Genomic DNA, 23,020 nt, shown 5'->3' with positions numbered 1-23,020 from the left:
AAACGCCAATCGACTGGAGCCACGTGCCAATCAGATGGAGCCCTGCACTCATGTTGAGCGCTGAGCAGAGTCCCAGAAACACCGCAGCTCCAGCTGACTCTCCCACAGGCCTGTGAGGTGCTGCTGCCACTTTAGCTCATCCCCCCGCTACACTTTTACACTTTTTTTTACAACCCATCGTACATGTACCACCTGCCAGGTGCCAAAGTATCCCCAGTGATACACTTACCATGGGTTTTAAAGCACTGCTTTAACAAGCTGTTAAAAGTAGGTTTAGAGCCCCTTCTCTCTTAGTAGCTACCTCATTTAGCCACCGTTCACAAATATGCCAGTAATTTTTTTAAAAAAAAGATTTTCCAACGAATGTGTGCATTTATGACCACATTTAAGGCATCTGAGAACAAAAGCCATCAATGTAAAAATGATTAAGTTCTGGCCAGTTTCAGGCAGCATTCTAACCAACTAATTAAGGTCACAGAGCAGAGCCTGTCAACTTGAAGTTAGCATTTTTTAGGGACAAACTATGCTGCAGAGAATAGCAGTTTAGGAAGAGATAGCTTTTTAAAGCAATCTCTCTTGCCTGTGAGGGGACTATAAAAAAGAAAAATGGGTCATGCATAGGATACTGTGAGAAAATTTATCTGAATGAGATGGCAGCAACCAGCGATCTTTGCAGTGCCATTTTCTCGTTCTTTCTTTGTCACATGTTCACTCAGTAACCCTTTTTCTTCTAATTTAAAGAAGACATTGTGGTCACTAAATGAGGACAGGATGCAAAGTATCCAAAGCATGGGAAGAGGAGAAAAATAACTTTTCCATTAGATCTGAATACCAAAAATTCAAAATAACGGTTTAACTATTATGACAGGGCCTCCTTTGTCTATCCATTTATTTAGCTATTTTTTTCCTGAATATATTCAGTGACTCTACAGCTAACTAAGTACTTCCTAATAATTTTATCTTTTCAAAACAATCACTTTCATTCCTTAAAAGAAAGTATCAAGTCTGGATAGAATCATGTAACAAAGATACTTTTTGTTGTATGATTCTCCTCTTTAGAGTCAAGAATCCATGTGGCAACAAAGCTTAAATGTCACACGAGTCAAGAGTTATTTCAGATGAGTATGCTAAATTGCCACATTAAAACAAAGAACTATTTCTGTACATTATCATCTAGTGTCTCAGAACACACCTTTTGTTTAATTTTTTGAAAGCTGAAATTACTATAATTGAAACTCCAGTAATTAATATTTCTTGGACTAAAACAGGTTCTAATTAGCTTTAAAAACCCTATTTTGCAGATTTTTTTCACTGTTTTTATGGAAAACAGTAATCCAATGCTTAACAGTAAGCAAGGAGACAGACAGACAGACATTGCATCAGAAAGAAACACTGGGTGACTCATGACTACATATCTGTCTGAATTGTGAAGTATCATGCATAAGAAAATAAGCATTACTGACAGAACTTTCATACCACTCAGTCTGGATCAAAATCATCACCAGTCTCAATGGAGATACTCAAATTAGAAGAGACCAAATAATGCATATGCATGTTCCAGCCTTTAATCTTTTTAATCTAGTTTAGATTTTAGATCTATTCTGGTCTTCAGTAGAACACTCCCAATTACATGAGAATCCAAGAGGAGCCAGAATTTTTTTAGAAAAAACATCTCTTCCATCTGTCCATTGCCAAAAGCAGCTACTCAAATGTCTCAGTAAATGCACAAATGGGACATGAAGCTGATACCCTTCCAGCACAAAACAGCTGGTACGCAATAGGCCTAAAGGTGCAGAGAATAGAGTGATTATACCAAATAATCATTAAATTGTGACTCCATGTCATCCATACAGAATATATGGTTGTTAGGGTAACTCCTTACATGCTTAGCTATATTTGCCCATTAGAAGCAAGTTGTTTTATTAGTGATTCTTTCAAAGTTCATTACTAATCAATCAGCTGTATCTATACACAATATGTAGAGAAAAATGATTTTAAACACACACACACACACACACACACACACACACACACACACACATATATATATATATATATATATGTCAAATGCTTGTTAACTATTTTTAGATTACCTTGCTAGGCCCCAAACATGGGACAAATCTTTATTTCCTGTGTCAGCCTAACCTGAAGGCCATCGACAGGCAGTAGTCACACCGGTGACAGCTCATATTTGTGTAAATTTTAAATTGCTAACAAAGAATTAAGGGAGACTGATATGCATTTCAAACTTATTAGTTTTCATCAGTCAGCCATACCCTTCTGAGATTCGAACCTGGGCTGATTGCACATTAGGCAGTTGTTTTCACCTCTAAGCCACAGGATCTCTCTCGCTTTGTTAGCTGAGAAGCAAGGGGAGATATATGTCAAATGCTTGTTAACTATTTTTAGATTACCTTGCTAGGCCCCAAACATGGGACAAATCTTTATTTCCTGTGTCAGCCTAACCTGAAGGCCATCGACAGGCAGTAGTCACACCGGTGACAGCTCATATTTGTGTAAATTTTAAATTGCTAACAAAGAATTAAGGGAGACTGATATGCATTTCAAACTTATTAGTTTTCATCAGTCAGCCATACCCTTCTGAGATTCGAACCTGGGCTGATTGCACATTAGGCAGTTGTTTTCACCTCTAAGCCACAGGATCTCTCTCGCTTTGTTAGCTGAGAAGCAAGGGGAGATATATGTCAAATGCTTGTTAACTATTTTTAGATTACCTTGCTAGGCCCCAAACATGGGACAAATCTTTATTTCCTGTGTCAGCCTAACCTGAAGGCCATCGACAGGCAGTAGTCACACCGGTGACAGCTCATATTTGTGTAAATTTTAAATTGCTAACAAAGAATTAAGGGAGACTGATATGCATTTCAAACTTATTAGTTTTCATCAGTCAGCCATACCCTTCTGAGATTCGAACCTGGGCTGATTGCACATTAGGCAGTTGTTTTCACCTCTAAGCCACAGGATCTCTCTCGCTTTGTTAGCTGAGAAGCAAGGGGAGATATATGTCAAATGCTTGTTAACTATTTTTAGATTACCTTGCTAGGCCCCAAACATGGGACAAATCTTTATTTCCTGTGTCAGCCTAACCTGAAGGCCATCGACAGGCAGTAGTCACACCGGTGACAGCTCATATTTGTGTAAATTTTAAATTGCTAACAAAGAATTAAGGGAGACTGATATGCATTTCAAACTTATTAGTTTTCATCAGTCAGCCATACCCTTCTGAGATTCGAACCTGGGCTGATTGCACATTAGGCAGTTGTTTTCACCTCTAAGCCACAGGATCTCTCTCGCTTTGTTAGCTGAGAAGCAAGGGGAGATATATGTCAAATGCTTGTTAACTATTTTTAGATTACCTTGCTAGGCCCCAAACATGGGACAAATCTTTATTTCCTGTGTTATATATATATATATAACATAGTGCTATTAATACTAGTTTTCTGAAAACATGTTTCTGGAGATAGAATTCATAAAATTCATAAAATGTATTTCTAAATAGGAAATGTATTTCTAAAGGACAAATCAACAATAAAGAGCTGCACAAATTTAGAATCACAGCAAAGATGCAATAGCTTCTGTGAAATTAAGCAAAACAGGTTAAATAAGGACTTAGAAAGGTGATCAAATACAGTATTGAATTTCATGGTGGAAAAATGATAGTTGATGAATAGATTACAAAATTCTCATCAAAGCTCTTTATTAGTGTTTGCTCTTCTAAAAATATTATCTAATTGTCTCCCCCTTGTATTTTAATCAGGTTTTCTGGGGAAAATAAAAAAAGAAACCCTATACTATACTTATCAGACCTGTCCTCGAAAACTATGTCAAATTCCCAATTTTATAATTTATTCGGATAAACTGAAACAGTTTCAGAGAAGATCAGCAAGGATAATCAACAAACAGAACATTTAAGTCCTACAAAGAGAAAAATTTAGCCTTAATAAAAAAACAACCTAAGAAAATTTAATGGCAAACTTTAAATAGCTGAATAAGTGTCATACAAAAGAAAGTCAATGACCTGTCTTCTCTCAATATACAGAGAAATAGAGAACAAATAGAGAACAATGCTTTCACTAATAGAAGGACAGATTTTGCTACCAATTTAATGTTAGCAAAAACTTTATAAGAACAAATTGGAACCAGGTACCAATGGATGTTCTATCAATGGAGGACAAACACTTGTCAGAAATGCTCTAATTCAGATTCAAATGCAAGTAAGAGAGTCCCCTTGCAGCGACATGGGCAAACAAATTTAATAAATAAAAAAATAATCGAACAGGAAATTGTTCCCTTAACTAGCCATTTCTATCATTTCTTCTAGCTCTGCCTATAACACATTGGTCAACAATATCCTCCTGCAATCCAGAAATAGTATTTTTTATAATGGGTGACATAATTATTTTTTTAAATTCTGAAAGCACTCAGATTAAGAGTTCTCCACAAATATGTCATAACAAAATGTGTAACAATGAGTTGCCAAGGACAACTGCAGCAATATTCCTTCCTTCCTTCAATTTATATGGCCACCCACTTGCAGAGCAACTCGGGATGGCTAGCAGAGATAAAATAAATGCAACAATAAAAAAAATTAAATCCAGTATACCACATTGGGAATAAAACATGACGTGACATCACACACACACACACACACCGACCATGGATTCATATGTCTTCCTAGCCCAGTACTGTCTTAAAAGGCTAATGGCACACTTGGGACCAGCCAGATCGTGGGAGGGGGGAAGTTGGAAATTGCACTCGCACTGCAGTAGAGAAGGCACACTTTGCAGTCCCATCAGATGACACTGTTTAAGTGACAACATAACATGGAGCCCTCTCAATTCCTGGCAAATAGATGGGGAAGAAATGGAGGTAGTGACAGATTTTATTTTCCTGGGTTCCAAGATCACTGCAGATGGGGACTGTAGCCAAGAAATTAAAAGATGCTTGCTCCTGGGGAGGAAAGCCATGGCAAATCTAGACAGCACACTAAAAAGCAGAGACATCACCCTGTCAACAAAAGTACGTATAGTCAAGGCTATGGTCTTCCCAGTTGCAATGTATGGCAGTGAAAGTTGGACCATAAGAAAGGCTGAGCGCCAAAGAATTGAGGCCTTTGAACTATGGTGCTGGAGAAGACTCCTGCGAGTCCCTTGGACTGCAAGGCGATCAAACCGGTCAGTCCTCGAGGAGATCAACCCTGACTGCTCTTTAGAAGGCCAGATCCTGAAGCTAAAACTCAAATACTTTGGCCACCTAATGAGAAGGAAGGACTCACTGGAGAAGAGCCTAATGCTGGGAAAGATCGAGGGCAATAGAAGAAGGGGACGACAGAGAATGAGGTGGCTGGATGGAGTCACTGAAGCAGTAGGCATGAGCTTAAATGGACTCCAGAAGATGGTAGAGGACAGGAAGGCCTGGAGGAATGTTGTCCATAGGGTCGCGATGGGTCGGACACGACTTCGCAGCTAACAACAACATAACATGGAGCATGTCAAGCACCTGAGAACTTGCAGGATGGTCAGGGATAACTGGAGAGGGGGGGAGACCCTCAAATATCCTTACTGCAAGTACTATGAAGAATATGTGGTAAAACTCAGGTGAACATTTTACAAGAGTCACTTGAGAGAGCAACGAATGGGAGAAAGCTACAAGGGCAGACTTTACATCATAGCACAAATTGCTACTAAACGTCTGCATGCTGAAGCAGGAACTGCTCCTCTTTCTCCCTTTTTTTTTCTACTGCACTTTACTGAGCCAGCAGGTCCCGCCAGCCTAGAGAAAGACTACAGCACCCTGGAGAGCACTTTCAGAAAATCTAAAATGCTGCTGGGTGAACACAGGAACAAGCGCTGCATAGAATTCAGGAAGAAATGATAACATCAGCATTATGTGAACTTGCTGTTCTCCAGATTCTAAGGCTTTTCCAATACTACAATATATCAATGCTATATGAATGGCTGTAGGCCAACCACGTGTTACATTAAATGCATACTAGCATTTAGGTTAAAGTTTATAACTTGGCCTGTCAAGAGGGGGAAGAACATACCATCCAGTTCATGACTGCTAATCTAATTCTAGATTTACAATCCTGAGAAAAAAAACATCATATGCTAGAATCTACAATGGTCTTATTAGTCACCAAGTGAAATTTTCATTGCAAAGCAAATTTATACATGAAGCAAGATCGTTATGTGCACCACCTTGAATTCTACAAAATAAAGGCATCATATAAATCTAATAATAATAATCTTAAAATCAATTTCATTTCCCTGGTCAGTTTGTAATTATTTAATAAAGCTGTGTAATGCTCCAGAATAAATTTAGAAAAGGTACTTTAAACTGAAGCCTCCAACTCTTTAAAGCAGCTATTTAATCCCTGGAAAAGGCATGGCTGCATTAACGAGTTGCTGACAGAGGATACATTTATGCTCTCATGCATTTAGGGAGCTAAATCCAAAGTTCAGTACAGCCTACTTGTTAAGCAAATTGTTCAACCAAACATACTTTAGATAAACCAAAGCCTACACTTTGTATTCTTCTTCAATTTTTGACATTTCAAAATGAGTATTTGCATTTTTTGGAATCGCAAAATTGCTTTATAAAGACACAAATCAAGGTCTGATATTCCAACATCCAAACTGAGTGTCAGGCACCATACAAGATGATGGTTAATATTTGACGATTGTTGGTTGATGGTTATGATGATTCATATCCCTTTATGTTTCCAGCATTTTCAAAACTGGAAAGAACTGAGTTGTTCAAATGCAAACCAAGATCCACACCCTGTATATGAATCTTAAATATCCTCACAATGTCATAATCTTCAAAAAAATACCTGGTCTCAAACAGAGGTGTGGTTTTTTTTCTCCTTTCCCTTTGAAGAGACCTTTCAGTAGAGAGTTTTGTTCTTTTCCTGTATTGATACTGGTGTCATAGCTTCTGCCAGTTCACGTCCACAGAGCAACAATGTTAAATAAGCTGAGCTATAGCTTCTTGAAATCTGAATAAAGTAGGGCCAGTTATAGATGTGTTGCTTGCCAAGTAGTTCTACACTTTTTCTACATCAGCACAAGCCATCAGGGAACATATTTTGCAGCCATTCAGTGAATCCGATTCCGCTGCTCCACGCAAGAGAACAAACAGTTTAGCACGTACAACAACCAGCTTCCATAAGATTTTGGTTTCAAGAACACGACTTTTGTGCAACAACTCGTTTATACTGGGGGCTGCAGATGCCAGTCCCTGCAGTAAGAATACCTCACAACCTTTTATAAGCTAATTAAATGCAGCTATAATTACTGCATCCACCATAGCAATGACAATGAAACTTTGCTAATTCAAACAACAAGTGAATGAAGTTGGTAGGTTTCTTTTCTTTCTAATTGCTTTTCTTTAAAAAAAAATAATTTATAAGGGCTTTCCCCAAACTAGCACTTTCCAAATAGGTTGTGACTACGACCCTACGCAAATGACTATCCTTATTTGGAATTTGGGACATTTTGGACTCAGCTTAGCTGGAATTGGGGAAAGCAAGTTTGGAAAGATAGTTCTTGAGACCTTCTTACAAATTAATCTAAGGAAACATTTATGAGCCCTCCTCATGGAAAACATACTGCAGCTTACTGGAATAGCATTGGAAGTCTTCAAGAAATGTTAGAGGGAAATTAGCAAATAGCACTTGTAAACAGTATTTTGGATATCTCTTTATAAAAATTGCAGTTTGCTGATTACTTCCCAGAAGAGATGATGTCTGAGTCATTTCTTCTGAGATATGAGTTCTACACAGCTCCCATACATCACAGTATTTTATACCTTTGGCATAGAACAGTCCTATGGGGTTGCATCACTATAGTAATGCCACTTGTTGCTCCATGACAACACTTTTTTTTTCTTTCAAGATTGCCTCCTCCAAACTTTGCTTTTATCCAATTGTAGACAAGGGATTGATAGAACAGAATAATGTCCAAACCTGTGATTAATAAATAGGCAACTTGATGGAGTTATTCACAATTTGTATACAGAGAGAAATTTCAAGTAAGGGAATGCTGAGCAATTGTTCAACTTAAAAAAGCTAACACACCAACTTGATTGACTGTTTGCAAGAAATTGCTCCAGTCCATACAGACCCCAGACATATGAACATTTTGGGATTTATCTCTTAGCCTCACTGCTACAGAAGAGGCAAGAGGGCAAAACATGTTCCCAATTGCAGAAAATAAATAGAAGATTTTATAGAAGGCAGTAATATCTATGGCAATTGAACCAGTTGGTCCTTTACTCAGATTACAAAGGGGTCTTGCTTAGCACCCATCCCCAATTCTATACTTCAATTTCTACCCACAAAAGTAGAATTGCCAGTAAGGAGGGAGGTCACCATGAATTCTTGATAAACAATAGATGCATGGTTATTGCGACATGGTCAATCTGTAATTTCTCTCATTTATTTCTGTGACCTAAGACCTCATGAGTAACAAAATAAAAATTTAAAAATTGGACTGCTTCTTTCGGTATGGCAACAAATACTTGAGATCTGGAATTACCTTACGAGTAATGAGTCATGAAGGGAAAAAAGTGAAGAACTCTGACACTGAGATCGCCAGCAATCTCACTGACCATAATGGTATCCTGGGCATTTTTTCAGGTTGCCTTGCTTATTATGCTGGACCTGACATTATTAAGGGCACACAGCTCATATTGAACACCCTATAATACAATCCTCAGGCTAAACCGATGTGGTTGAGTAATTTTGAAGGTCTGCTAGGTTGCTTACTATTGCCCACAATCAGGCATACCTGATTTCTGAGGGATCTGTTCAAGGTTTAGTTTTAGAACTCTAAAACTAAATTAAGAATATTACATTGCACATGACAGTGAAATGTAATACCGAACAACATGTGCATATGTATAAAAGAAAATGACTGTGTGATAGTGTATCTTCCAATTCATAACAATTCTGCTCTTTTTCAAATATGTACAATATCCCACTTTCTTGTCCTTCTTTGTGGAAACAAAGTAAACAATATACATTTCAGATACTATATGAGATTGGTTAAAAATTAGTGCCCAGTATGGATTATTCAAATCCAAACATGGTGGCCATGTAAAGGGATACATTTATCATCTCAACAACAGTTGTGGATTGTCAATGCTGAAGGTGTAACAAATGTTTTGGAATTGCACCCAAGATGTTTATTACTATTGTTATTATTTTTGCTTTCCTTTTGCCACAATTGTTCTACTTCTATTTGCAGGGCTTTGCATTTTGTGATTTTCTCCAGTTCTTTCTCTTTTATTCTGCTGTCCCTGGGCATTGTAATGTCCAGTAAACAAATACTTTTGTCTTTCTTAGGAACAATTATTAAGTCTGGGGTATTGTGTGGCAGATGCTTGTCTGTTTAGAAGCACTTTAGCTTCATTTTTTATTATTTTGTCGTCCCACCAGTTCTTGCTTGCAGACCATGGCATTTCTTGAAGATATTTTAGTGTACCATTGTTGTTACTTTATCATGCCATTGTTTATAGTCAGCCTGTGTGATCTTCTTGTTGCAGCTAACTATTGTTTCTTCAGTTTCTCTGCAGAGATGCCATTTGCTGTCTGTTGATATCATCTCAATTCTAGCTTTATATGCATTTGTTCTTAAGGCTTAGTCTTGTGCAGCCAGAATTAGCCCACTGTCTGTTTCTTCAGCTTTTCTACTCTTAGCCATTGTGAGATCTTGCTGCTTGATAGGGTTTTTTTTAATGTACTGACCATGTAATACTTTGCCCTGCCATGCCTCTTTTCTATTCTTCAACTGGTCTTTTCTGTAGGCCAGTTTTGTCCCTCTGGTATTCAATAAACCTTTGTAGCTTCAATGCATCGACTTCACTACCCTTAGTTGTTCTTCCAATGGCCTTTTTTCTTATTTGATTGTCTTATGTACATGCAGCATTCCAGTCACCTATGATCCTTGATAAATGGATTCTGTCAAGATCGCTGCATGGATGAAGAATACGATTGTCATTATTTTTCTGGTCTTCCTATCCAGGGTTTCTAATTCAACTTGAGTCAAGTCCATTTTTCCAGCTATATATCTAATTCTCCAGTTGTTAATCACCTTGACTGTATTTCTACCACTCAGTGATCTTCACTCTTGTTAAGTATTTACTAACATTCTTTTTGACATCAGTGTGCTTGATGTTGTCAGCTTGAAGGATGCCCACGGATTTGTAGTGATCTTCTTCATCAAGGCTCTTGATGTTATTTTCATAGGACGTCTTGATTCCCTCAATTTTCACAATTTTCCCCCTGCTGATGTTGAGTGTGATGCATTTGGTCCAGTCCAAACTCCATTGCAATATCTTGACTGTATATTCAGAAAATGTTGAGCAGCGATTCCATTTCAGATGATATTTTTCTATGTAAAGAAGATGGGACAGCCATATAAAGGAGGTTGGATAGCCATATAAAGAAGATGGGTAACTTGGCAGATGTTTTTGATGTTTGATAGCATGACTTGGCTTGCTTATTATTGTTGATGGAGGAATCACTGCAAAGAAAAAGTCTGTTTCCCAAACCATGCTGCTGTTAAACATTGTTCACTATGCCCCAGAGGTATCCATTGTGAAGCTCCTATGTGGTACACAAGTCTATATCTTCTCCACTCAGAAGCTGTTCAAATCCTGTTCATTAGATGTGTATCAGCTCCTAACTGAGCACTACCACAGCCCTCCACTTTTTCAAACGTGCCCTATTTGTTATCCTACAGTATCTTTATCTCGTGTGGGCATTCTGATTAGGTTTTTAATAAGCTTCCTTGGATGTAAGGAGAGGTTAATGAAAATAGGTTAGTTTTGAGGTGATTTCTAGCAAATGCAACTGTAACTTGAGAGTATTAATTAATTATGGTGGGAAAAGAGAAAATATCACTAACACTATAACCATGTTCCTGCCACAATTGGGCATGATTCTACCAGGAAAGGGGGTGGGGTTGGATGCTAGTGAATGTGATGTTGCTTTCTAGTTCACATAACTTCTCTTGCAGTAATTCACTAGACCAGCTGCACTATGTCTGTCTTCTCAGAGTCTGATGTAATTCTGTGACATCTCCAGGCAGAATAACAAAAATCTTCTGGAGCGAGCTTTCCTGAACCAATGACCAGATCTAGTTTAAGGCAGTTTCTTTCATTCTGATGCATGTAGCTGGTGTTATTGTCACTGTGTTCAATAGGACATAAGGTTGTATGGGCCTTTCTTTCATAAACTAGTTTTCTGTGAAAATGTTAATGCTTTATAGATGAATGCATATCCAGTCCAATCATACGGCTTCCCCAAAACAAAAGGAAATATACAATAATGAACTACTGTACTTGGTTCTGCTGGTGAATAAGTAGACAGGTGTTTCAATCCCAATAACTTTTTTTTAAGGCTGAAGACTCGTTCTCCCCAACAAATAACTAGTGTTGCCATAGCAACCATATATATCTTATATTCTCAGGATATACAACCATAACCTTTTACAGAAATCCAAAACATCAAATCAGGGATTGAGAATTCTGAAATTAAACTTAGAAAAATATTTTTCTTTACATTTCTGTCACTTGATTAAGAATTTTCGCTTTCTTACCTTGTAACATCCCTATTTCTATTCATGTCAATTGTGTAAAAATGTAACTGTCATCAGCAAATATTTTATATGTCATGCCTGGAGGGCCATTCCCAATTACACTGAGGCAAACACAGATTTATTACTCAATATATACAAAAAGTCACTTTTTGTGAGATGAGCAGTTATATAAATTTTAGAAATAAATACATATCCATTCTGGAACTCAATAAAAGCTGAATGATTACATTTCATGGATATCACATTCCATTTATATATGTTTCTGGACAAATAATGAAACAGCTAATAATTAATTTAAATATAAGTTTCAGTATAATATGTCTCACAATTATTGAACCTTAAAATTTAAAATATCTTAAACATTTTGTGGATGTATCAAACAGCCTATGATTTGCCATATTAAAACACAGTAATCAGAATCCACCCGGAGAATTAGACACATCTAACTGCATCTTGAAGAAAGTTCATAACACACAGTCAAAAAACTAAAGTAGTTGAGTCCATAAAACCATTAACATTCAGTTATTCATGTAATTGGGTATTTTAACATCATATCAGAAATGCAATATGACTTGCATTGTTCCATCTATTGAGGGATACCAAATCAGATTAACAGATGGTAATTATATTTAATGTTATCCCAATGTATCTGATATGATTTATTATCCCATAAATGCACTGAACATAGACAAATAAACCAATTTGGTACATTTTTAAAATCAGAAACTCAATATTCTTACTTTAAGAAAACTCATGCAATTGCTCACATTCAAATGATTTGTGAAGTTTGAGGTTTTAAGTACACATTAATTAGATTGAAAAATTATGACTCCAATTATGAAACCATTTTCAAAACTAAATGTATGCTATTGTCAATATATCATACTGAAAGTACATAGGATTGGACCCTAATATATCCATATGTAGAACAAACCCACTGTAGTTAATTAGGACTTATATCATATTGATTTCAAGTCTAAGATTAAGCCTAGGGCCAGTAATCCAAGTATTATCATTAGGAAAAAAAAGTCAGCATAAGTTTGTACTAAATGTTTAAACTTTTTTCTCATTTCAGGGTTAAATCCAGTGTCCTTTTTACAGATGATATATTTACTTCATTTTGATAAGAAAGTGAGATTCAACAAAAGCTACCACTGAAAATGGGGAATGCCTTCTTCTGATCCCTTGCATCTCTTCCAACACAGTTTTGATAAATTCTCCCCCCTCCCAGTTGCCTAGAACAGTTTTTCAGAAGCTGCAGAAAAAAGAAAAAAAAGCAAAATTGTTTCTGCTATCCCGCCAATGATTCTCTGCAAACAAACTATTGTCCTAGTCATATAAAAGATGTCTCATTTGTGCATTAAAAAAATAAATAAATAAAAGCAGGGTTTTTTTTCCTTCTGTACCACTGCAGGAACATTAGATCAACTTAAACTGAAACAGAGCTTTGTAATGCAACTCCATCAACAATGAACTCAAGCCAGAATCAGGTGCCCACAAGGGTTTTGTCCAGCATCTGTCAGTATAAGAAGCAAGGTCTAAACCATTTTTGTGACTCTGAAGTGACCCATTCATTTGACCCAGAACATTGAATTTCCATTGGAGAAGGCAATGGGCATAACTCAAGGTTATTTAAGGGTAACACCATGAATGGTTTCAAAACACACAAAAAACCTCTACTTCTTACATTTTCTTCAAGAAGTTATTTAAGGTACAGTCTGACAGATATAGCTGAGATCACTGGTGACAACTGGCTACAGATCTGTTTAATTGGTTCTCTTTTCATGTGACACATTTAAATCTTACAAAGAGTTCTCAAGTGAATTGACAGAAAAGTAGTGAAAATATCCCTGCTCCTATATTAAAGGGAACTTAAAAGTTGTTTGCATTTTGTTTTAGTAGAAGAGCTTCATTTATATGGCCTGCTTTTTATTTTATTTTTTACTTGTTGGAATTACTTCATAACTAAATACAGAATATCAGCATAAATGTGGGTTAATGACTCAACCACACATTAGAGAAATAATCCATCATAGGAATATTTACTTACTATCTGAACTTTTTAATGCAACTGGAATCCACCACTTGTTGAGTCTGAGAAGCCCTACTACTCAAAACTGATTAGTTTTTTTGTGGAATAGAGGATATCACTACCACCACCAGTGTTTAGAGACAATATACTTCATTTTATTTATTTTGCAACAACAAAAGTAGCAAATGAAAACACAAATTACCCTGTGTCCCTTCCCCCCCCCCAATAATGATGCTAGAATCAGCATCAATTTCATCATCTCTTAAGGTGAAAATAAGTTATTATGAAACTAGAAGCAAATGTATTTCTTTTGTCTATTTCAAGTTCAGGTATCTGGAATATCTATATTAGTCCGTTCTTTTGCTATGAAATCCATTGCTATGTCTGAAGACAACACAAAAATTGTATATTTTGTCCATTTCAGCATACTGACAAGTTAAACAAAGGGTGAGAAAGGAATGGTAGAAAAGGGAGCCAAGCCCAGTCCTTCAGAAAACACATAGATCTGTCAGTCTTCCTAGGACTGCAAACATCTTAGCATCTGCTGTTGCTGTTTATAGATTAAAATCCTAGACATTCAGCCTAGTCTGAATCATGAAGTGATCCTTACGCATCCATGGAGATAATTTCTACCACTTTCTGCAGGGGGGAAAAAAACAAGAACCAAAATATACATTTAAGCTAAAAGCAAGCATTTGTGTGAGTGTGCCTGCACAAGCGTGCAAACTCATTGGTTTTAAAACAACTTCTGCTTTTACAGAGCAGAAGACAGGAGATAGGCACGCATATCAGCCTCCTTCTATGTATATACCCCTCCACTTTTTTTTTAACAACCTCACTTCCTCTTAAGCCCAGAATTAAGCCCACTCATCCACCAAGCTTGGAGACCTAACTCCATTAAGAGGGATGAAAAGCATTTGACCCTCTAGTCTACCCTAAGCATTATTTATCAGGGCACCCCAAAGGGAGTGCACTGCAGTCAGATTTCATCCCATCTAGCTGCCAAGAGACGTTTGTCATTGAGGAAGCAAGAATGGATCTTTTCTCAGTCTATCTACTGCTCTGTTTACCGGTGACAAAGAAGCCAGCATCAAGATAAAAGAAATTCCCTCCCACTAGACCTTTTATCCCAAGACAAGTCTGTATCAGAAAGACTAAAAACAATATGCTGGGGGCGGGGAGTGATGTCACATTTTTGTTTTCTGTTTTAGTTTGGGGTTTTTTTTCAGTTAGACAAGTTTCTCCCTCTTCGCCTCCCACCCATCACCCTGCAATCCCCAAGAGAGTAGTAACACTGACCATCTTTCAAGACAAGGGGGAGAGAAGGGCAGAGCTTCAATTAACAACAACCTTCCCCCAAACCTCTTTTCTCCCATGCATCAGATGGGTGGGTTACTAACAAGCAAAAATACAGCTGCGAAGGCGGACGACAGTGAGAAACGCTGCGTGTATTTTACTTGTTTGTTTACTGGAAAAAAGTGAAAAAGCAACACCAACCTTGAGGATCCCAGTTCACCTGTTTTCTTGGAGTCTCGATTGGAAATTTCATTGCTTCCTTTGCACAAGGAGAAGGGAAGGATTAAATCAATTCCCGATTGTTATTATTATTATTATTTTTTCTGCCTCAGAGATGCAGCCAACAAACAAATTAATTTCGGGTCGGAAGGAAGACGGCGCCTTTCAAGAGAGGAAGGGAAAAATAAAGTAGCGGTTGCCAGGCAAAGATAAAATACACGTGAAAGCAGGGGAGGGGAGGGGAGAGAACAAGGGAGTGTAGTTCTGAAGAGCAAGTGGCAACGGTGGCAAATGCCAAAGTGAGCTTTGGAATAACTGAGAAGGGCAAAAATAGCCCGGGAGAGAAAGAAGGAAGGCTGATTCAAGGCGCTTCTTGGTTTTATACGGGCTCCAAGAGCAGTTGCTGGGTCCTCCCTGTCCTTTTGCAGATGCTCCTCGGTTGCCCACTGCAGCATTACACATTGGGCTGGCGGCGCACACGTGAACGCGTCGTTCAGCCAGATGCAGAGCCGAGAGTGCCCGGGAATCGCGCCAGTCAGCCACTCAGGCAAGCTTCGCCGGCCAGCCAGGCTGCTAGGGGCTGCTAAGACAGCTGGAGGATGCATTGAACAAGCTCATCTCCGCCAACCCGCCAACCAAGCCAACCCCGCAGTTGCCGGAGAGGAGCCTCGCTCGAGAGCCGTGCGCGACGCGCCAGGAGAGGCAGAGCTTGGAACCGGGGGAAAAAAAGGAAAAGTCACCGGCTCGCCGAAGGGAGTTGCAGCCGCATGGCTTGTGGGAGGACGCAGCAGCTCATCCTATATGGATGCGGCGGCGGCGGCGGGAGGAGGAGGAGGAGGAGGAGGAGGAGGCGCGAACTAGGCGGAGAAAGGAACCGACTGGCCGCTTCGGCTTTCGTCCAGCCGCTCTCGGAAGAGTTCGGCGGGCGGACCTCGGTTGGCCGAGAAAAGGGGGGGGGGGGCTGCAAAGAAGGGCCGGACAGCGTCGGTGGCCTTCCTTGGGAGGAAAAAAAGGGGGAAGGAGGGTGGAGCTCCGATTGCATTATTGGGGTGGGGGCCTTGATGGTGGCTGGCTACTTACTGGCTCGCTTTCTCGCCTGAAGGAGGAGATTGCATTGCGGTGTTGTTAGGAGGCGTTTTTGCAGCGGAGACGCGCTTGGCTGGGTAGGAGAAGCGGTCTTAGCGGCGATACCGCTTCGGCGGCGGCGGTGGGGGGGGGGAGGGTACGAGGGACAGACTTCAGAGCTCGGAGGGGCCTCCGGCACAAACTCGATGCGTGTGAAGCAAATACCAGCTAAAGAACTGGCAGCTGTGGTTTCACATTGTTGATAGTAGTAGTAGTAATATTAGTAGCAGTGGGCTAATGCCTCCTTAAGTAACACCAGCTGCCTGCCATTAGTGCAGGTTCGAGTCCCACCAGGCTCAAGGTTGACTCAGCCTTCCATCCTTCCGAGGTAGGTAAAATGAGGACCCAGATTGTTGGGGGCAATTAAGCTGACTTTGTAATAATGCCGCTTAGGGGGTGTGTGAAAGCCCTAATAAGCAGGCATATACATAGAATGAAGGCTACTGCTAAGCTTGTAAGCCGCCCTGAGTCTTCGGAGAAGGGCGGGATATAAATGGAATTAAAATAATAATAATAATAATAATAATAATAATAATAATAATAATAATAATAATAATAATAATAATAATAATAATAATAATGCATTATTATTGAGTGTTATTATTATTATGATGATGATTGATATTGCTGTACCAGGAGGTGCCAGAGTCAAAGAAAAAGAACTGGAAAAAATTACGAAATACCGCAACCTGGCCATCGAAACTGCGCAATTATGGATGAAACGCATAACAGTGATCCCCATTGTCATCGGGGGCACTAGGAACTACGTCCAAAAACTTTACAAAACACATCAAGAAATTGCAACTTCCTGCAATAACTCCAGCAAAGCTACAAAAAACTGCGCTACTCGGAACTGCTTACATTTTAAGGAGATACCTGGTTGATACCTAGGATGCTGGCAGCAGCCCGTGTCAACCATTAGTGCCAGTCAATTTGAGTGTTCAGATGACTGAGTTTCATGTTTTATGAATAAAAGTTTGATGATAATAATAATAATAATAATAATAATAATAATAATGAAGAAGAAGAAAAAATAAAAATAAGATGAGACATAGGATGGACAGGTGGAGAACTTTAGAATCATTGTTTGATGCAGATATTGGCTGTGTTCGCACGATACAATTGAACACAAAGAAGACACACAATTTGGCAAATGATACAATTGAACCACAAAGTAGACACACATTTTGGCGCAGTGGTCCATATGAATGCCATTATGTTACTCTTTCCTCCTTTCTGTAGTGGTGGCGCAAACAAACAAGTCAAAATGGCCAGGAGGTGCAAAGTCTAACATAGTTTGTTAGAAGTCTAACATAGGTTAGAAGGTGGGAACAAACAGAAGAGTGAGGCTCAACAATCAGAAGAATGAAGCTTATTAAACTCTCCTGAGTTCCTTACTCATGCGAAACTTCAAAAGAGCACCCAATTATTTCATGTACAGAAGTATAGATACAGAAATAGAAAAATATATATGTAAAGTCAAATATGGAAATAGGACTTAGTTTTAGCCAGCCTGAAAATTGGTGCTGCAGAAATGGAGTTTCCCCTGAGATGTTTGCATAGCCCAGACCTGTGCCTATACTTACTTGAAAGCAAATGTCATGACTATTCAGTAGGGCCCAAGTAAATGTGCATACCATTGCAAAATTAATTATCATGGTTAATTTGCACATTCTCTTAATCTCTTTTTAAAACAAAAATGGTTTTGTAATATATACTTTATCAATATACTTTGTATATTGATATACAAAATAAGAGAAAAGAAAAGAAACAAAATAAATCAGTATACTTTATATACTTGATCAATTGCAACTTTTTTAAGCAGCACATTTGTCTGTCTTTGTAGCACAGGTCAAGAATGAGGTGAGCAAAAGGTCACTCTGGTTGGGATGGAAACACAAGTCTCAAGAGGAGCATTGAGGACTGGGAGCCTTTGCTACATTTTAACAATTAGGTGGCCTTACAAATCTATTGGAGAGCCAGTTTGATCTTTTAGGCTAAGACATCAGGCTACAAACTGGGAGACCAGGAGTTCTAGTTGTGTCTTAGGCACAAAGCCACTGTGATGACCTTGGGCCAGTGACTTTCTTTCAGCCCTAGGAAGCTGGCAGTAGCAAATCACTTCTGAAAAACCTTGCCAAGAAAACTGCATGGACCTGCCCAGACAGTCTGCCAAGAATCTGACATTTCTGAATGGAAGAAAACAAAACTCAAAAATCTAGGCCCGGGGTACTTGCGAGACCACCTGCTGCCAATGTCAACCTCCCATCGGCCGGTCCGCTCCCACAGAGTCGGCCTCCTCAAGGTGCCGTCGGCCAGGCAATGCTGGCTGGCGACCCCCAGGGGGAGAGCCTTCTCTGTGGGTGCACTGACCCTCTGGAACGAACTGCCCCTGGAGCTGCAGATGGCCCCTGACCTTCGGTCCTTCCGCCGTGACCTAAAGACCTGGTTATTCCAACAAGCGGGCCTGGACTGATCATAGTTTTTAAATTTGGCTTTTTTATTGGTTTAAATTGTTCTTATTTCTTATATTGTTTAATCCTCTTTTAATTTTTGTATTTATATCTTTTAACTTTTTATTGTTGTGAGCCACCCTGAGTCCTCAGGGAGAAGGGTGGCATATAAATTTAATAAACCTTAACCTTATTAGTAATAGTAAGTAGAAACAAGAATTTGTAGAACACATAATTTAAAAAATTAAGTAGATATCTGAATTTTTACCCTTCAAAAATGCATCATGCTATCACATTTTCCACACATTAAGAATTTTAAAGCAGTAAAAATGCTTGTCTGCTCTCCTTTTCCTTCCAATTTCCACTGTTATTCATTCTGCCTTTTGTCTCCCGCTCTGGGACTAGCTTCTGGTCAAAGACAGATTGGCACCAAGGGGTCCCCAAGGGAGATCAGCTGGTACTAAAGTCACAACAAACTTCTGAGAATACATTCGCCAGACAGAAAAATGAGACAGTCTTGAGTTCCTTTGAGACTCCATAGTTGCTTAGCCCTGCCTGCAATTTATGCCTCAAAGATTTGTTTTCTTTCTTTACACAGGTTGAATATGCACATGTAAACTGGGAGTCACAAAAGCAAATCATATGAGTGTTCGAAGTATACAAGTGGGAATTGCAATAAAATGTTGCTGGATAGTACTCTTTTATATAAGTTGGCTGTTACCTTGATTACACCATTGTATTCTCCATTCACCCATGTTTTCTGTTTCACCTTCCATCAGCGTTGTTAGGTATAGTCTTTGTTTAACTACCTTTTAGGAAATAGAAAAGAGATCCTATCTAAAGATGATTTACTCCTATTTTTTAATGTTTGTCTTGTACCTTTGCAAATATTCCCTAAACCATACTGATATTTCCTTCTTGTCCATGGATGAGGTTGTTTTAGAAGGTGATTGATGTATATAAAGAGAGTATTACTGGTTCGCTGCTATCTAGATAGCTGGTTCATATAGAAAAAAAGAAGCAAAATAAATTGTATATATATGCTAGGTAAGTCCAAGAAGAGGTAATAAAAATATACCTTTATATAGTCATCCTTATGCATAAACCACTGATGCCTGCTTTGAATTTTTTAATGACAGCTGGGTTGTTCGTCCTGAATATGAATTACTGTTTGGCAAGGCATTGTTCAATTTGTATTAGAAATACTTGTAATGCGCAAAATTTGCAGGGAAATATTTGAACTCTAACCCTAACTAAATCACTATCTAGTGCAGTCTAACCAGGACCAAAGGTGCTGATGCAGACCATTAATTTGAATTGTTTGGGTAACTAATTAGCTAATTCTCCCTTTGCCTTATTTCTGCAAGTCTCCTTGGTATTATCTATCTGTTTTCTTTCAGCATGCACAACTAAGATGTTTTATATAATTTGTGAGTATATTAAAATAAAAGCTTATATCTTTTGAATCATTTTCTAAGCTGATATTTTCTTCAGTTAATAGCTATTTCACACTTAAGTACAATAGAGGCCACAAACTATTCTATACATATCTTTGACTGCAGCTGGAAGGAGAATCCAAGCTTATCCTTTCCTTAAATTAAGCAGAGGATGTAATATTCCAAACTAGGTCCATTTAGCAATGGGTCCTCAAAAGATTTCTAGTAAATCATCCTTGATTCCACCATATTCATGGAAAGTGTTATACTATTATTTTTAGATGGACATTTCTGGTTGTAGCAGCATCCTACTTGAGAAGTAAAGCAGCTATTCATTTGGCATAAGTCCAAAATAATTCATTCAAATTGCTGTCTACATTAATACCAGCAAGATAATTCAGGAATACTCAATTCAGCAAGGTTTACTCCTTAGGAACATAATATGTGGCCCTAGGACTGCGTATAGCCCCTAGAATTCTTAGGTATGGCTTTCAGGTAGTTCTAAAACTTGTTACTCAATTGTAATTTTTCAATAGTAAAGAAGAATGGTACTAAATATATAATTAAGCCAAGTTAATTTTAATTTTATTTAAATATAGAATTAATAGAATCTCATTCAACACCTGTTAATATGATAGAAATTAGCTTCTTCTAGACTATTTTTTTTTCAATTTCCCAGTCTAATCTGCAGTTCTGCCCTTTTCTTATAGTATCCTTTTCAACCATATCTAATCCTGTTTAATTGGTTGAGATCAACTGCGTACTGTGGTGTGCTGGAACAAATAAAGCATATATTTTCATTGTACATAATGAAACCAAATTTAGATGTTATCACCACACAACTCATCTTGCCTCTTTATTCATACAAGCTGGCTGTTGTTCTTTGGGGTTTCAGACAAGAATGTATTTGTGAATGCCAAATACAGAATTTGGCATTCTGTAAAAAAATCTCATCTTTTATTGCTCACCTATGATGTTCTTTCCAATGAAAGACATTTTTATGGTATTCTAGCCGCCTTCAGTTGTTCTGAAACCAACATGCAAGACTATGGGAAGATGTATGAGAATACATGTCCTTACTTTGCACATGATGAGGGAGGGAGAGAGAGAAACTTTGAAAAAAGTGTTAATTTTTATTTAATATTATATATCCTATTTATTCTCTTGGTGCTCAGGGCTGCATATATAGGAGCCTCTCCTAATTCTAATCTTTCTAACTGAAATTGGTTGGGAGATGAGAAAATAACTGACAGAAAGTCAGATAGTGAGCTTCATAATCAACGAGGTCTTGAATCTGGGTTTCTCTAATCCCAGTTCTACAGTTTAACAATTATACTACACTGTAGTATAAATTACCAGACAGTAATCAAGTGCTTATTTAATCATGCCACAATTTTGTCAACAGATAAGAGGCAACTAGCTTTCACTAAATATGCAAACATGACGTTCATTCTTCAGAATTGAGTGATACATTCAACAATGAAAATGTATAGTTGCTACAGATTTGGTTATAGGGAATTTTATGATTCCTATGACTTAAGCAGAAATAGTTGATGAAAATTATTCAAAGTAACCAAAGAATAAACCACGTAGCTGTCCAATGTTCTGAAACAGCTGAATAGCTGTATTTATTGATTGTGGATAGTTTTCATACTGCAAATTAGCGAGCCAAAAATTTTCAAGTTTCTCTATAGAATATATCTGGATGGAATATCTTTTACTTAACATAAAGCCATTATGTAGCTAGTGAACAAATATTTAGGTATGTATGTATGTATGTATGTATGTATGTATGTATTTATTTATTTATTTATTTATTTATTTATTTAGCATATGGCTGGTCACACACAGAATTAAAAGCACTTCATATTTACAAGTTAGAACAGTTAAAACATTTTTTTTAAAAAGAAGCAATTATAAAACCTAATAGGAAAACAGAAATAACATTTCAGAGTTTAATGTCGAGTTTGGAGATCCAGTCAGTAGCTGCCGTTGTTACACAGAGGAAGTCCTTAAAATCTCCTGGGTATCTTCTATTAGTGCATTCCCTCACTATATGTTGGATAGTCTGTCGGGGAACCCCGCAATCACATTGTGCTGAAGGTGTCTTTCCCAATTTATACAGAGAATCAGCACACACCCCATGAGTCGTTCTAATTCTATTGTATGTCACCCATATGTGTCGGGGTAGATTAAATCCTGGAGGTATACTATTAGGATTAATATGCTCAGAAATATCTTGGGAGGTATAGCTACTCCATGCTTCTGTCCACTTTTGTATAGTGCTCTGATGTTCGGCCAGCAGCTTAAGCGTAGGTAATTATGAACATATATCAAGACTAATGAAAATAAAGTTTACTTTCTGAAATGTGTCAGTAAAGTTTGGTATCTGTGAAGTGCCCACACACGCAACAGCCACAAGCAGTCTTCTTAACAATCTTTTGCAGTTCAGTCCCATCTCCTCATAAGGTAAATACTGAGCAAAAAGGATTGTAGAATGAAAAAGTCCAAATAAACAGATTGACATTTTTTTTGTGTATAGACTGACTAAAACTTGGAACCAGCAGATCAGAGATGGAGTATCCTAGAATACTTTTATAGAACTCTACAATATGTAATTATTATTAAATGTTAACGGACTCATTCTATGATAAACCTCTAGGGCAGGGGTCGGCAACCTTAAACACTCAAAAAGCCACTTGGACCCGTTTCCCAGAGGAAAAAAAAACACTGGGAGCTGCAAAACTCGCACGCACACACACGCACACGAGAGGGGAAACTTGATGGAAGAGTTTAATTTAAAAGAAATAGAGGCTGCTGTGCATGAGTTCT

At 38.1% G+C, this 23,020-nt stretch overlaps 1 protein-coding gene across 3 annotated transcripts in view; it reads right to left on the bottom strand.

The window, feature by feature from the left end:
* The window catches only part of KCNK10 (potassium two pore domain channel subfamily K member 10), a gene marked incomplete at its 5' end in the record, with an annotated part of 72,027 nt that extends 56,819 nt beyond the window's left edge, over positions 1-15,208 (bottom strand). For all 3 annotated transcript variants that reach the window (XM_083350364.1, XM_083350365.1, XM_083350366.1), the window contains one exon: positions 15,157-15,208. In XM_083350364.1, the coding sequence (XP_083206490.1) occupies positions 15,157-15,208 (52 nt within the window). The remainder of the gene's footprint in view (positions 1-15,156) is intronic.
* Between the last annotated feature and the right edge of the window lie 7,812 nt (positions 15,209-23,020).

The sequence above is a fragment of the Vipera ursinii genome (genome assembly GCF_947247035.1).
Source record: "Vipera ursinii genome assembly, chromosome: 1".
Lineage (NCBI taxonomy): Eukaryota > Metazoa > Chordata > Lepidosauria > Squamata > Viperidae > Vipera > Vipera ursinii.
The sequence above is the reverse complement of the archived record's forward strand: the minus strand, read 5'-3'. Positions and strand labels throughout refer to the sequence as shown.